This window comes from Leptodactylus fuscus, chromosome 6 (genome assembly GCF_031893055.1).
Source record: "Leptodactylus fuscus isolate aLepFus1 chromosome 6, aLepFus1.hap2, whole genome shotgun sequence".
Lineage (NCBI taxonomy): Eukaryota > Metazoa > Chordata > Amphibia > Anura > Leptodactylidae > Leptodactylus > Leptodactylus fuscus.
The window spans coordinates 45,430,116-45,446,046 of record NC_134270.1 but is presented as its reverse complement, the minus strand read 5'-3'; the positions used below and the strand labels follow the sequence as shown (position 1 = coordinate 45,446,046).

Sequence of the window (15,931 nt, the reverse complement as noted above, 5' to 3'; positions counted from 1 at the left end):
TGTGAGATTTGCTGTACCCAATAATGAAGAGGCTGCAGCTGATTGTTGGGTTGTCAGAAGTTGGACTCTCAGCGATTTGATATTGGTGGCCTATCGAAGAATAAAGTCATAAAGTTTTTATCCTATCAGTTTGTCTTTGTAGAATGAGAGGAAATCCATGCAAACACGGGGAGAACATACAAACTCCTTACAGATGTTGTTCCTGGTGGGATTTGAACCCAGGACTCCAGCGCTGCAAGATCCTTTAACCAAACTATTTGTCAATTTCTTCAAACCATTTTCAGCAGTGGGGCAGGGATCCTGCTGGGGGGTAAATGGTCTGTAACAATGTTTTTGTAGGTAAGACTAGGTTCACACCTGCGTCCAGTCCTGCGTTCCCCATTCCTCTCTAAAAATGCAGAGAAAAGACCTGCAAGCAGCACTTTTCTCTCCGCATTTTCTGCCTTTTTCGGACAGAAACCGGGCAGTAACCCAGCAAACCCCATTATAGTCTATGGGGTCCGCAGGTTTCCAAAGGCAACCACTTTTTTAAGTGAGTTATGTTTCCGTACGGGGGTCCCCAAGTGGACATCCCAAACTGAAACCTGAATGCAGGTTTGAGCCTAACCTTATATGTGATAAAGTAAAATTAAACATAAATGTCAGAACCCTAAGTACAGCAACATAGAAAAAAAGCAGGGCACTAGCCAGCCAGTAGTTAAAACTTGACAAAATTTTAATTCATTCCGTTAAAAAAACACACATTGTGTCACTCACATACGGGATTGAATATAGATTAAACAAGATCTGACAGAAGCGATGATCGTTTCGTGCATGCTGCACTTCATCAGGCTCCCTCCAACTGAGCGTTTCCGCCCGCTATTTAACAGGATACGCAATTTTGCCACTCCTACAGACATTACGTTAATATAACACTTCAAAAATAGACACAACATTAAAAACCTTTTAAAAAACATTATCAATAGATCAGAACAAACACTTATAACATCATATCGCCTTAACTTTATTACTTTATAAACTTTTTTGTGACTTTTATTCTCCTGGAACATATCTATCCTCTGATAGGCTTAGAATCGCTTTAGCCACGCCCTCATCGGAGGACTTGAAAGAAGACCGCTTCTCCCAATACCTGTCTGCATTCTAGACACGCCTATCTTCCTACTCTAACCAATCGCGAACGGAGCTACTTGGTTCCATTTCAAATAGCGGCATAGGCTCCGCCCTTTTTCAGCGGCCCTGAAGGGGGACTGCTTATCATAGATGCCAGCCAATCATCGTTTGAGCTACATTCCCTGCTGGCTCTACACTACCAGTGTACATTTCGTAGACATAAACCCGCCCATTTTTTTCGCCGACCAATCAAACTTAAAGCTACTACGCTTCGCTGCAAGCCAACCCTGGCTATTCCAACTGCCTGTACATTGGTTTCATCTCAGATAGTGGCATAAACCCCGCCCATCATCGGCGGACCTGAATGGAAACTACTTGTGGCAGGCGCCAGCCAATCAGCACTCGAGCTACATTCACTGCTGGTTCTACATTATCAGTATACGTCTATTAAGCATAACGGTAGAAGCTCCGCCCATTCTCGGCGGACCTAAAGAAAGACTGCTTATCGTAGGCGCCAGCCAATCATCACTTGAGCTACATTCACTACTAGCTCTATGCTGCCAGTGTAAACCTCTCAGACGTGGACCCGCCCATTTTTCTTACACCGACCAATCCAAATTAGAGCTACTACACTTCACTACAAACCGATTCTGGTTACTCGAACTATCTATAAGTTTATTTCGTCTCAGATAGTGGCGTAAGCCCCGCCTACCATCAGCGGACCTGAATGAAAACTGTTATGGCAGACGCTAACCAATCAGCACTCGAGCTACATTCACTACTGGTTCTGTATTCTCATAAATGTCAGAACCCTAAGCATCACATTGACTCTGTAGACTTGACTTCTTCCCATAGTGTATTGTATAGTCATCTATTCCCCTGCTTAGAGATGCACAAGCAACCAGAGGCCACATGACGTAAAAGACCAGGCCACCTCTTCATATCCAACTATCTGCGTGGGATTATTAAGGGGGGTATTCGAGGACAAATAAAGCTTATCCATTGCAGGAAATACACTGGTTTAAGTTTTAATAATAAAATGTAACCAGGTCCCTGGAGCCCAGCGTTTACCTTTGCAGAGAACAGCAGAGTCCCGGTAGTCTTCGTGCTCTGCCTCCCTTGCTTCTGCTCAGGGTCTCAGTGACGTCACCAACTCCCCTTTACTCCAGCTGCAGGTCCATAGAGTAGAGTGGAGTCAGTCACGTGACCAAGAATTGGAGCATCAGCAGGACAGACAGAGGAATGAGAGCTCTGGCCTCCACAGCTACACTCTGCAAAGCTAATACAAAGGGCTCTGGAGCATCTGCTTATATGTCAGTAATAAAACTTATCTAGCACAGGGAATATACGGTAAGCTTTACTTGTTCCCGGATAGCTCTTTTAATGCCATCACTTTACCACCGAGTCTATTACCAAGAATCAGAAGTTTATGGCCAACTTTGCACTTAGCATTTTATTTCATATATGGAATATTCAGTAGTGTTATACAGAAGGATATCTTACTAAGAAGTACTTACACGATTAGCTTTATTCAGATATACTTTCTGTGCTGAATAAGGACAGCCTTCTTCTACGGAACAGTCTAAGCAGCGGCTGCTGGCTCCTTTGGGCTACAGAACAAACATTTATGCAAATGAATTAACTAATATACAACATTTATGTTTCTAAGGTCATTAAGTAGTAAATCTGTATATACAAAGGTAATTATAGAAGCCTCTAAGGCAGACCTGGGTAATGTATGGCCTGCGGGCCACATCGGGCCCTCTGACTGGTTCTGTTCGGCCCGCATAGCTTGTGGGATAAAAGTAGATGCTGAATAGGAAGTTCGCTAAAGGACCTGTGATGACGTCTTCACAGGTCCTTTAGCTCACTAAGCGAAGACTCGTTAGTGGGCGGAGCCACACAGGACAGTGTGGTTGCTGTTACACATAAAAAGCTACCTGCCGGGAATGGAGGATTAAAAGAGACAGTATGTGGGAGCAAGAGGGGGAACTGGGGGCAGATGTAGGAGGTAGTTAAACTGAAGGCAGATGGAGGGGGGACAATAAACTAGGGGGCAGATGGAGGGTGACAAACTGGGGGGCAGATGGAAGGGGACATTAAACTGGGGCAGTTGGAGAAGCATATTAAACCGAGGGGGTAGCTGGAGGGGGACATGTCTGCCTCTATTTGCCCCCAGTTTAATGTCCAACTAACTGCACTGTTTAATGTCCCCCTCCATCTGCCCCAGTTTCATGTCCCCTCTAGTTTCCCCCAGTTTAAACTGGGGCACCAGGAGAGGGACTTTTGGAGGGGAACATTATAACGTGGGCCATATAATGTTAGGGTGGCTGTAGGAGCATTATACTTTGTAGGGGACATGGAAAATGGATGAGAATGGGCTAGGTCAGCGTAGAAGTGGGTGGAGCTAAATTTGCCGCAGCGCGCATAGCCCTCTAGACCCGTTTCAATTTCTCATGTGGCCCCATGGGAAAATTAATTGCCCACCCCTGCTCTAAGGGTTTGTCCATACAGCGGAAAATGAAGAGAAATTCCTCCTCAATTTCCGCCGCCGGCATTTTCGTCCATGGACGGCCACGACCAGATGCTAATGCAGGGCATTGGCATTCCATTGCAACTTCCCACCATTGAATAGGCCCAGAGGAATGGTCCTAATCAGGAGGAAGTCTTGAGTCACGGACTCCATGGCCAAATCAGTCGCAGGATCTGTGACAAGATCGAGCAGGATACTTCTTTTTTCCGTGTACTGCTGCGATTTCTGTCTCCCGTTGAAAACAATGGGAGGCGAATTCTAGGAGGAATCTACCTGTATTCGGGGGCAAAATCCGTCCTCAAATATGCGGCAAATTCCTCCATGTGAACATACCCTTATAATCCTAGAAGTCCACAAAAAACTTGTGTAGCTCATATTCAAATAAAGCATACCTTGTTTTCTTTAGTAAAGTGGGACAAAGTTCCAAAAGAAGATACCTTTACACATCTGCAAAGAAGAAATGCTGGTCTTACAACAAATGAAAAAGTCTCCAGACAAAACTTTTATCATATTGTCGTGTGATATACATCTACAATGGTCATGGGTGGAGAGATGCAAACTGGGGAAAACACCACACTGTGGGCTTTTGGTGCAGGCTTTGCGCTCAAATCTTAGCAATTTACAGTACAAACCACTTGGACGGACATTTCCACTATAGCCGAAAAAAGCAGGACTGATGTTATGTCACTTCTTGCTCTACATAGGATGAAAATTGTAAATATACATTGAAATCTACATTTAGGTTAAGGCCCCACATAGTGAAATACAGCTAAAAAAAATGCTGTGGAAAAAAAAAACGCATTGGAATTTTTTAAAAACACAATGGGTCCTTAGTAGAGATGAGCGAACAGTGTTCTATCGAACTCATGTTCGATCGGATATTAGGCTGTTCGGCATGTTCGAATCGAATCGAACACCGCGTGGTAAAGTGCGCCATTACTCGATTCCCCTCCCACCTTCCCTGGCGCCTTTTTTGCTCCAATAACAGCGCAGGGGAGGTGGGACAGGAACTACGACACCGGTGACGTTGAAAAAAGTAGGCAAAACCCATTGGCTGCCGAAAACATGTGACCTCTAATTTAAAAGAACAGCGACGCCCAGCTTCGCGTCATTCTGAGCTTGCAATTCACCGAGGACGGAGGTTTCCGTCCAGCTAGCTAGGGGTTAGATTCTGGGTAGGCAGGGACAGGCTAGGATAGGAAGGAGAAGACAACCAACAGCTCTTATAAGAGCTACATTCCAGGGAGAAGCTTGTCAGTGTAACGTGGCACTGACGGGCTCAATCGCCGCAACCCAGCTTTCCCAGGATCCTGAATGGAATACACTGTCAGTGTATTCCCGTATACCCGATATATACCCCGATACCCGTTCCAACGGTGTGCCCCCCCACCTTCACCCCAGAAATACCCTGCAAGTCCCCTAGCAATAGAATTGGGGCTATATACACCCACAATTTTTACTACTGGTATACAGTGCCATTGTCTGACTGGGAATTCAAAGAATATATTGGGAATACAAATACCCTCATTTCTTGCTACTGCCATATAGTGCCAGTGTCTGACTGGGAATTCAAAGAATATATTGGGGTTACGTGCACCCACAATTTTTACTACTGGTATACAGTGCCATTGTCTGACTGGGAATTCAAAGAATATATTGGGAATACAAATACCCTCATTTCTTGCTACTGCCATATAGTGCCAGTGTCTGACTGGGAATTCAAAGAATATATTGGGGTTACGTGCACCCACAATTTTTACTACTGGTATACAGTGCCATTGTCTGACTGGGAATTCAAAGAATATATTGGGGTTATAAATACCCTCATTTCTTGCTACTGCCATATAGTGCCAGTTTCTGACTGGTAATTCAAAGAATATATTGGGGTTACGTGCACCCACAATTTTTACTACTGGTATACAGTGCCATTGTCTGACTGGGAATTCAAAGAATATATTGGGGTTATAAATACCCTCATTTCTTGCTACTGCCATATAGTGCCAGTGTCTGACTGGTAATTCAAAGAATATATTGGGGTTACGTGCACCCACAATTTTTACTACTGGTATACAGTGCCATTGTCTGACTGGGAATTCAAAGAGTATATTGGGAATACAAATACCCTCATTTCTTGCTACTGCCATATAGTGCCAGTTTCTGACTGGTAATTCAAAGAATATATTGGGGTTACGTGCACCCACAATTTTTACTACTGGTATACAGTGCCATTGTCTGACTGGGAATTCAAAGAATATATTGGGGTTACGTGCACCCACAATTTTTACTACTGGTATACAGTGCCATTGTCTGACTGGGAATTCAAAGAATATATTGGGGTTACGTGCACCCACAATTTTTACTACTGGTATACAGTGCCATTGTCTGACTGGGAATTCAAAGAGTATATTGGGAATACAAATACCCTCATTTCTTGCTACTGCCATATAGTGCCAGTGTCTGACTGGTAATTCAAAGAATATATTGGGGTTACGTGCACCCACAATTTTTACTACTGGTATACAGTGCCATTGTCTGACTGGGAATTCAAAGAGTATATTGGGAATACAAATACCCTCATTTCTTGCTACTGCCATATAGTGCCAGTTTCTGACTGGGAATTCAAAGAATATATTGGGGTTACGTGCACCCACAATTTTTACTACTGGTATACAGTGCCATTGTCTGACTGGGAATTCAAAGAGTATATTGGGAATACAAATACCCTCATTTCTTGCTACTGCCATATAGTGCCAGTGTCTGACTGGTAATTCAAAGAATATATTGGGGTTACGTGCACCCACAATTTTTACTACTGGTATACAGTGCCATTGTCTGACTGGGAATTCAAAGAGTATATTGGGAATACAAATACCCTCATTTCTTGCTACTGCCATATAGTGCCAGTTTCTGACTGGGAATTCAAAGAATATATTGGGGTTACGTGCGCCCACAATTTTTACTACTGGTATACAGTGCCATTGTCTGACTGGGAATTCAAAGAATATATTGGGGTTACGTGCACCCACAATTTTTACTACTGGTATACAGTGCCATTGTCTGACTGGGAATTCAAAGAGTATATTGGGAATACAAATACCCTCATTTCTTGCTACTGCCATATAGTGCCAGTGTCTGACTGGTAATTCAAAGAATATATTGGGGTTACGTGCACCCACAATTTTTACTACTGGTATACAGTGCCATTGTCTGACTGGGAATTCAAAGAATATATTGGGGTTATAAATACCCTCATTTCTTGCTACTGCCATATAGTGCCATTGTCTGACTGGGAATTCAAAGAATATATTGGGGTTACGTGCACCCACAATTTTTACTACTGGTATACAGTGCCATTGTCTGACTGGGAATTCAAAGAGTATATTGGGAATACAAATACCCTCATTTCTTGCTACTGCCATATAGTGCCAGTGTCTGTCTGGTAATTCAAAGAATATATTGGGGTTACGTGCACCCACAATTTTTACTACTGGTATACAGTGCCATTGTCTGACTGGGAATTCAAAGAGTATATTGGGAATACAAATACCCTCATTTCTTGCTACTGCCATATAGTGCCAGTGTCTGACTGGTAATTCAAAGAATATATTGGGGTTACGTGCACCCACAATTTTTACTACTGGTATACAGTGCCATTGTCTGACTGGGAATTCAAAGAGTATATTGGGAATACAAATACCCTCATTTCTTGCTACTGCCATATAGTGCCAGTGTCTGACTGGTAATTCAAAGAATATATTGGGGTTACGTGCACCCACAATTTTTACTACTGGTATACAGTGCCATTGTCTGACTGGGAATTCAAAGAATATATTGGGGTTACGTGCACCCACAATTTTTACTACTGGTATACAGTGCCATTGTCTGACTGGGAATTCAAAGAATATATTGGGGTTACGTGCACCCACAATTTTTACTACTGGTATACAGTGCCATTGTCTGACTGGGAATTCAAAGAGTATATTGGGAATACAAATACCCTCATTTCTTGCTACTGCCATATAGTGCCAGTGTCTGACTGGTAATTCAAAGAATATATTGGGGTTACGTGCACCCACAATTTTTACTACTGGTATACAGTGCCATTGTCTGACTGGGAATTCAAAGAATATATTGGGGTTATAAATACCCTCATTTCTTGCTACTGCCATATAGTGCCAGTTTCTGACTGGTAATTCAAAGAATATATTGGGGTTACGTGCACCCACAATTTTTACTACTGGTATACAGTGCCATTGTCTGACTGGGAATTCAAAGAATATATTGGGGTTACGTGCACCCACAATTTTTACTACTGGTATACAGTGCCATTGTCTGACTGGGAATTCAAAGAATATATTGGGGTTATAAATACCCTCATTTCTTGCTACTGCCATATAGTGCCAGTGTCTGACTGGTAATTCAAAGAATATATTGGGGTTACGTGCACCCACAATTTTTACTACTGGTATACAGTGCCATTGTCTGACTGGGAATTCAAAGAGTATATTGGGAATACAAATACCCTCATTTCTTGCTACTGCCATATAGTGCCAGTTTCTGACTGGTAATTCAAAGAATATATTGGGGTTACGTGCACCCACAATTTTTACTACTGGTATACAGTGCCATTGTCTGACTGGGAATTCAAAGAATATATTGGGGTTACGTGCACCCACAATTTTTACTACTGGTATACAGTGCCATTGTCTGACTGGGAATTCAAAGAATATATTGGGGTTACGTGCACCCACAATTTTTACTACTGGTATACAGTGCCATTGTCTGACTGGGAATTCAAAGAGTATATTGGGAATACAAATACCCTCATTTCTTGCTACTGCCATATAGTGCCAGTGTCTGACTGGTAATTCAAAGAATATATTGGGGTTACGTGCACCCACAATTTTTACTACTGGTATACAGTGCCATTGTCTGACTGGGAATTCAAAGAATATATTGGGGTTATAAATACCCTCATTTCTTGCTACTGCCATATAGTGCCAGTTTCTGACTGGTAATTCAAAGAATATATTGGGGTTACGTGCACCCACAATTTTTACTACTGGTATACAGTGCCATTGTCTGACTGGGAATTCAAAGAATATATTGGGGTTACGTGCACCCACAATTTTTACTACTGGTATACAGTGCCATTGTCTGACTGGGAATTCAAAGAATATATTGGGGTTATAAATACCCTCATTTCTTGCTACTGCCATATAGTGCCATTGTCTGACTGGGAATTCAAAGAATATATTGGGGTTACGTGCACCCACAATTTTTACTACTGGTATACAGTGCCATTGTCTGACTGGGAATTCAAAGAGTATATTGGGAATACAAATACCCTCATTTCTTGCTACTGCCATATAGTGCCAGTGTCTGTCTGGTAATTCAAAGAATATATTGGGGTTACGTGCACCCACAATTTTTACTACTGGTATACAGTGCCATTGTCTGACTGGGAATTCAAAGAGTATATTGGGAATACAAATACCCTCATTTCTTGCTACTGCCATATAGTGCCAGTGTCTGACTGGTAATTCAAAGAATATATTGGGGTTACGTGCACCCACAATTTTTACTACTGGTATACAGTGCCATTGTCTGACTGGGAATTCAAAGAATATATTGGGGTTACGTGCACCCACAATTTTTACTACTGGTATACAGTGCCATTGTCTGACTGGGAATTCAAAGAATATATTGGGGTTACGTGCACCCACAATTTTTACTACTGGTATACAGTGCCATTGTCTGACTGGGAATTCAAAGAATATATTGGGGTTATAAATACCCTCATTTCTTGCTACTGCCATATAGTGCCAGTTTCTGACTGGTAATTCAAAGAATATATTGGGGTTACGTGCACCCACAATTTTTACTACTGGTATACAGTGCCATTGTCTGACTGGGAATTCAAAGAATATATTGGGGTTACGTGCACCCACAATTTTTACTACTGGTATACAGTGCCATTGTCTGACTGGGAATTCAAAGAATATATTGGGGTTACGTGCACCCACAATTTTTACTACTGGTATACAGTGCCATTGTCTGACTGGGAATTCAAAGAATATATTGGGGTTATAAATACCCTCATTTCTTGCTACTGCCATATAGTGCCAGTTTCTGACTGGTAATTCAAAGAATATATTGGGGTTACGTGCACCCACAATTTTTACTACTGGTATACAGTGCCAATTTCTAACTAGGAATTCAAAATGCGCAAGGCTCCCGGAAAGGGACGTGGACGAGGCCGTGGGCGAGGTCGGGGGAATGGTTCTGGGGAGCAAGGTAGCAGTGAAGCCACAGGGCGTCCCGTGCCTACTCCTGTGGGGCAGCAAGCATTGCGCCACTCCACAGTGCCAGGGTTGCTTGCCACATTAACTAAACTGCAGGGTACAAACCTTAGTAGGCCCGAGAACCAGGAACAGGTCTTGCAATGGCTGTCAGAGAACGCTTACAGCACATTGTCCAGCAGCCAGTCAGACTCTGCCTCCTCTCCTCCTATTACCCAACAGTCTTGTCTTCCTTCCTCCCAAAATTCCGAAGCTTTACAGAACAATAACCCAAACTGTCCCTGCTCCCCAGAGCTGTTCTCCGCTCCTTTCATTGTCCCTCAACCTGCCTCTCCACGTCACGATTCCACGAACCTAACAGAGGAGCATCTGTGTCCAGATGCTCAAACACTAGAGTCTCCTCCATCTCCGTTCGATTTGGTGGTGGATGACCAGCAACCCACCCTCATCGACGATGATGTGACGCAGTTGCCGTCAGGGCATCCAGTTGACCGGCGCATTGTGCGGGAGGAGGAGATGAGACAGGAGTTGGAAGAGGAAGTGGTGGATGATGAGGACACTGACCCGACCTGGACAGGGGGGATGTCAAGCGGGGAAAGTAGTGTGGATGTTGAGGCAGGTGCAGCACCAAAAAGGGTAGCTAGAGGCAGAGGCAGAGGTCAGCAGCTTAGGCGAAGCCAGGCCACACCCGGAATCTCCCAAGATGTTCCAGTTCGTACCCAGCCCCGAAAAACTCCCACCTCGAGGGCACGTTTCTCGAAGGTGTGGAGTTTTTTCAAGGAATGCGCCGAGGACAGATATAGTGTTGTCTGCACAATTTGCCTCTCGAAATTGATTAGGGGCTCTGAGAAGAGCAACCTGTCCACCACTTCAATGCGCCGTCATTTGGAATCCAAGCACTGGAATCAGTGGCAGGCAGCAACGGCAGGACAAAGGCCGCCTGCCGTTCACGCCACTGCCACTGCCTCTGCCACTGCCACTGCTGACTGTGCTGGCGATGCACTCCAGAGGACGAGCCAGGACACCACTTCATCTGCCTCCGCCACTTTGTTGACTTCTACCTCATCCTCCCCTGGTCCTGTCTTATCTCCTTCTCCTGCACCATCAAAGGCACCATCAGGCGTTTCTTTACAACAACCCACCATCTCTCAGACATTGGAGCGGCGGCAGAAATACACTGCTAACCACCCACACGCGCAAGCCTTGAACGCCAACATTGCTAAACTGCTGGCCCAGGAGATGTTGGCGTTCCGGCTTGTTGAAACTCCCGCCTTCCTGGACCTGATGGCAACTGCGGCACCTCGCTATGCCGTCCCTAGCCGTCACTACTTCTCCCGGTGTGCCGTCCCCGCCTTGCACCAGCACGTGTCACTCAACATCAGGCGGGCCCTTAGTTCCGCGCTTTGCACAAAGGTCCACTTGACCACCGACGCGTGGACAAGTGCATGCGGACAGGGACGCTACATTTCACTGACGGCACACTGGGTGAATGTAGTTGAGGCTGGGACTGCTTCCCAAACTGGCCCGGTGTACCTCGTCTCCCCGCCTAACATTCCTGGCAGGGACACGAGAAGAACACCCCCCTCCTCCTCCTCCTCTACCGCCTCCTCCTCCGCCACCGCCTCCTCCTCCGCCACCGCCTCCTCCTCCGCTGTTAGATTGACCCCAGCTACAAGTTGGAAACGTTGCAGCACTGGCGTTGGTAGACGTCAGCAGGCTGTGCTGAAGCTGATCAGCTTGGGGGACAGACAGCACACTGCCTCCGAGGTGAGGGATGCCCTCCTCGATGAGACGGCAATATGGTTTGAGCCGCTGCACCTGGGCCCAGGCATGGTCGTTTGTGATAACGGCCGGAACCTGGTAGCAGCTCTGGAGCTTGCCGGACTCCAACATGTTCCATGCCTGGCCCACGTCTTCAACCTAGTGGTGCAACGTTTCCTAAAGAGCTACCCCAATGTTCCAGAGCTACTGGTGAAAGTGCGGCGCATGTGCGCCCACTTTCGCAAGTCGACAGTAGCCGCTGCTAGCTTAAAATCTCTCCAGCAACGCCTGCATGTGCCACAACACCGGCTTTTGTGCGACGTCCCCACACGCTGGAACTCAACGTTTCAGATGTTGAATAGAGTGGTTGAGCAGCAGAGACCTTTGATGGAATACCAGCTACAAAACCCTAGGGTGCCACAAAGTCAGCTGCCTCAGTTTCACATCCATGAGTGGCCATGGATGAGAGACCTTTGTGACATCCTACGGGTCTTTGAGGAGTCCACAAGGAGGGTGAGCTCTGAGGATGCGATGGTGAGCCTTACAATCCCGCTCTTGTGTGTTCTGAGAGAATCCCTGATTGACATCAGGGATAACTCAGATCACACAGAGGAGTTAGGGATAGCATCCGATCCGTCACAGCTGGAGAGTAGGTCCACACATCTGTCCGCTTCACTGCGTTTAATGGAGGAGGAGGAGGAGGAAGAAGAGTTGTCCGATGATGTGATGGTGATACAGGAGGCTTCCGGGCAACTTCGAATCGTCCCATTGTTGCAGCGCGGATGGGTAGACATGGAGGATGAGGAGGAAATGGAGATTGAACTTTCCGGTGGGGCCAGAGGAGTCATGCCAACTAACACTGTGGCAGACATGGCTGAGTTCATGTTGGGGTGCTTTACAACCGACAAGCGTATTGTCAAAATCATGGAGGACAACCAGTACTGGATCTTTGCTATCCTTGACCCCCGGTATAAAAACAACATCTCGTCTTTTATTCCGGTAGAGGGGAGGGCCAATCGCATCAATGCTTGCCACAGGCAATTGGTGCAGAATATGATGGAGATGTTTCCAGCATGTGACGTTGGCGGCAGGGAGGGCAGTTCCTCCAGTAGGCAACCAAGTTCTCACCGGTCCACACAAACGAGGGGCACACTGTCTAAGGTCTGGGACACCTTGATGGCACCCCCTCGCCAAAGTGCCGCCACGGAGGGTCCTAGTGTCACCAGGCGTGAGAAGTATAGGCGCATGTTGCGGGAATACCTTTCCGACCACAGCCCTGTCCTCTCCGACCCCTCTGCGCCCTACACGTATTGGGTGTCGAAGTTGGACCTGTGGCTTGAACTTGCCCTATATGCCTTGGAGGTGCTGTCCTGTCCTGCCGCCAGCGTCCTATCTGAGAGGGTGTTCAGTGCAGCCGGTGGCATCATCACTGACAAGCGCACCCGTCTGTCAGCTGAGAGTGCCGACCGGCTCACTTTGATAAAAATGAACCACCACTGGGTAGAGCCGTCATTTTTGTGCCCACCTGTGTAAAGCACCCCAACATGAAACTCCATGTCTGTACTCAACCTCTCCAATTCCTCCGCATCCTCATACTCATCCACCATAAGCGTTGCACAATTCTGCTAATACTAGGCTCCCTCCACCCTGATTTCCCCCAACTCTGCTGGTTAGAGGCTCCCTCCACCCTGATTTCCACCAACTCTGCTGGTTAGAGGCTCCCTCCACCATGAATTTGCCCAAACTGGGCTGTTTAGAGGCTCCCTCCACCATGAATTGGTCCAAACTGGGTTTTTTAGAGGCTCCCTCCACCATTAATTGGTCCAAACTGGGCTGGTTAGAGGCTCCCTCCACCATGAATTGGTCCAAACTGGGCTGGTTAGAGGCTCCCTCCACCATGAATTTGCCCAAACTGGGCTGTTTAGAGGCTCCCTCCACCATGAATTTGCCCAAACTGGGCTGTTTAGAGGCTCCCTCCACCATGAATTGGTCCAAACTGGGCTGGTTAGAGGCTCCCTCCACCATTAATTGGTCCAAACTGGGCTGGTTAGAGGCTCCCTCCACCATTAATTGGTCCAAACTGGGCTGGTTAGAGGCTCCCTCCACCATGAATTGGTCCAAACTGGGTTTTTTAGAGGCTCCCTCCACCATGAATTGGTCCAAACTTGGCTGTTTAGAGGCTCCCTCCACCATGAATTGGTCCAAACTGGGCTGGTTAGAGGCTCCCTCCACCATTAATTGGTCCAAACTGGGCTGGTTAGAGGCTCCCTCCACCATGAATTTGCCCAAACTGGGCTGTTTAGAGGCTCCCTCCACCATGAATTTGCCCAAACTGGGCTGTTTAGAGGCTCCCTCCACCATGAATTGGTCCAAACTGGGTTTTTTAGAGGCTCCCTCCACCATGAATTGGTCCAAACTGGGCTGGTTAGAGGCTCCCTCCACCATTAATTGGTCCAAACTGGGGTGGTTAGAGGCTCCCTCCACCATTAATTGGTCCAAACTGGGCTGGTTAGAGGCTCCCTCCACCATTAATTGGTCCAAACTGGGCTGGTTAGAGGCTCCCTCCACCATTAATTGGTCCAAACTGGGCTGGTTAGAGGCTCCCTCCACCATGAATTGGTCCAAACTGGGTTTTTTAGAGGCTCCCTCCACCATGAATTGGTCCAAACTGGGCTGGTTAGAGGCTCCCTCCACCATTAATTGGTCCAAACTGGGGTGGTTAGAGGCTCCCTCCACCATTAATTGGTCCAAACTGGGCTGGTTAGAGGCTCCCTCCACCATTAATTGGTCCAAACTGGGCTGGTTAGAGGCTCCCTCCACCATGAATTGGTCCAAACTGGGCTGGTTAGAGGCTCCCTCCACCATGAATTTGCCCAAACTGGGCTGTTTAGAGGCTCCCTCCACCATGAATTTGCCCAAACTGGGCTGTTTAGAGGCTCCCTCCACCATGAATTGGTCCAAACTGGGTTTTTTAGAGGCTCCCTCCACCATGAATTGGTCCAAACTGGGCTGGTTAGAGGCTCCCTCCACCAATAATTGGTCCAAACTGGGGTGGTTAGAGGCTCCCTCCACCATTAATTGGTCCAAACTGGGCTGGTTAGAGGCTCCCTCCACCATTAATTGGTCCAAACTGGGCTGGTTAGAGGCTCCCTCCACCATTAATTGGTCCAAACTGGGCTGTTTAGAGGCTCCCTCCACCATTAATTGGTCCAAACTGGGCTGTTTAGAGGCTCCCTCCACCATGAATTGGTCCAAACTGGGTTTTTTAGAGGCTCCCTCCACCATGAATTTGCCCAAACTGGGCTGGTTAGAGGCTCCCTCCACCATGAATTGGTCCAAGCTGGGTTTTTTAGAGGCTCCCTCCACCATGAATTTGCCCAAACTGGGCTGGTTAGAGGCTCCCTCCACCATGAATTGGTCCAAGCTGGGTTTTTTAGAGGCTCCCTCCACCATGAATTTGCCCAAACTGGGCTGGTTAGAGGCTCCCTCCACCATGAATTGGTCCAAACTGGGCTGGTTAGAGGCTCCCTCCACCATGAATTTGCCCAAACTGGGCTGTTTAGAGGCTCCCTCCACCATTAATTGGTCCAAACTGGGCTGGTTAGAGGCTTCCTCCACCATGAATTTGCCCAAACTGGGCTGTTTAGAGGCTCCCTCCACCATGAATTGGTCCAAACTGAGTTTTTTAGAGGCTCCCTCCACCATGAATTTGCCCAAACTGGGCTGTTTAGAGGCTCCCTCCACCATGAATTGGTCCAAACTGGGCTGGTTAGAGGCTCCCTCCACCATGAATTGGTCCAAACTGGGCTAGTTAGAGGCTCCCTCCACCATTAATTGGTCCAAACTGGGCTGGTTAGAGGCTCCCTCCACCATGAATTGGTCCAAACTGGGTTTTTTAGAGGCTCCCTCCACCATGAATTGGTCCAAACTGGGCTGGTTAGAGGCTCCCTCCACCATTAATTGGTCCAAACTGGGCTGGTTAGAGGCTCCCTCCACCATTAATTGGTCCAAACTGGGCTGGTTAGAGGCTCCCTCCACCATGAATTGGTCCAAACTGGGTTTTTTAGAGGCTCCCTCCACCATGAATTGGTCCAAACTTGGCTGTTTAGAGGCTCCCTCCACCATGAATTGGTCCAAACTGGGCTGGTTAGAGGCTCCCTCCACCATTAATTGGTCCAAACTGGGCTGGTTAGAGGCTCCCTCCACCATGAATTTGCCCAAACTG

The 15,931-nt window shown here is 46.7% G+C and overlaps 1 protein-coding gene across 3 annotated transcripts in view; it reads right to left on the bottom strand.

Moving 5' to 3' along the window:
• LOC142210582 (putative oxidoreductase YteT) overlaps positions 1–15,931 on the bottom strand; it is a 141,989-nt gene that overhangs the window by 59,946 nt on the left and 66,112 nt on the right. For 2 of the 3 annotated variants that reach the window (XM_075279851.1, XM_075279852.1), the window contains 2 exons: positions 4,036–4,090; positions 2,628–2,720 (listed from right to left, as the gene is read on the bottom strand). The exons of the other annotated variant lie outside the window; for it this stretch is intronic. In XM_075279851.1, the coding sequence (XP_075135952.1) occupies positions 2,628–2,720; positions 4,036–4,090 (148 nt within the window). The remainder of the gene's footprint in view (positions 1–2,627; positions 2,721–4,035; positions 4,091–15,931) is intronic. 3 annotated transcript variants of the gene reach the window in all.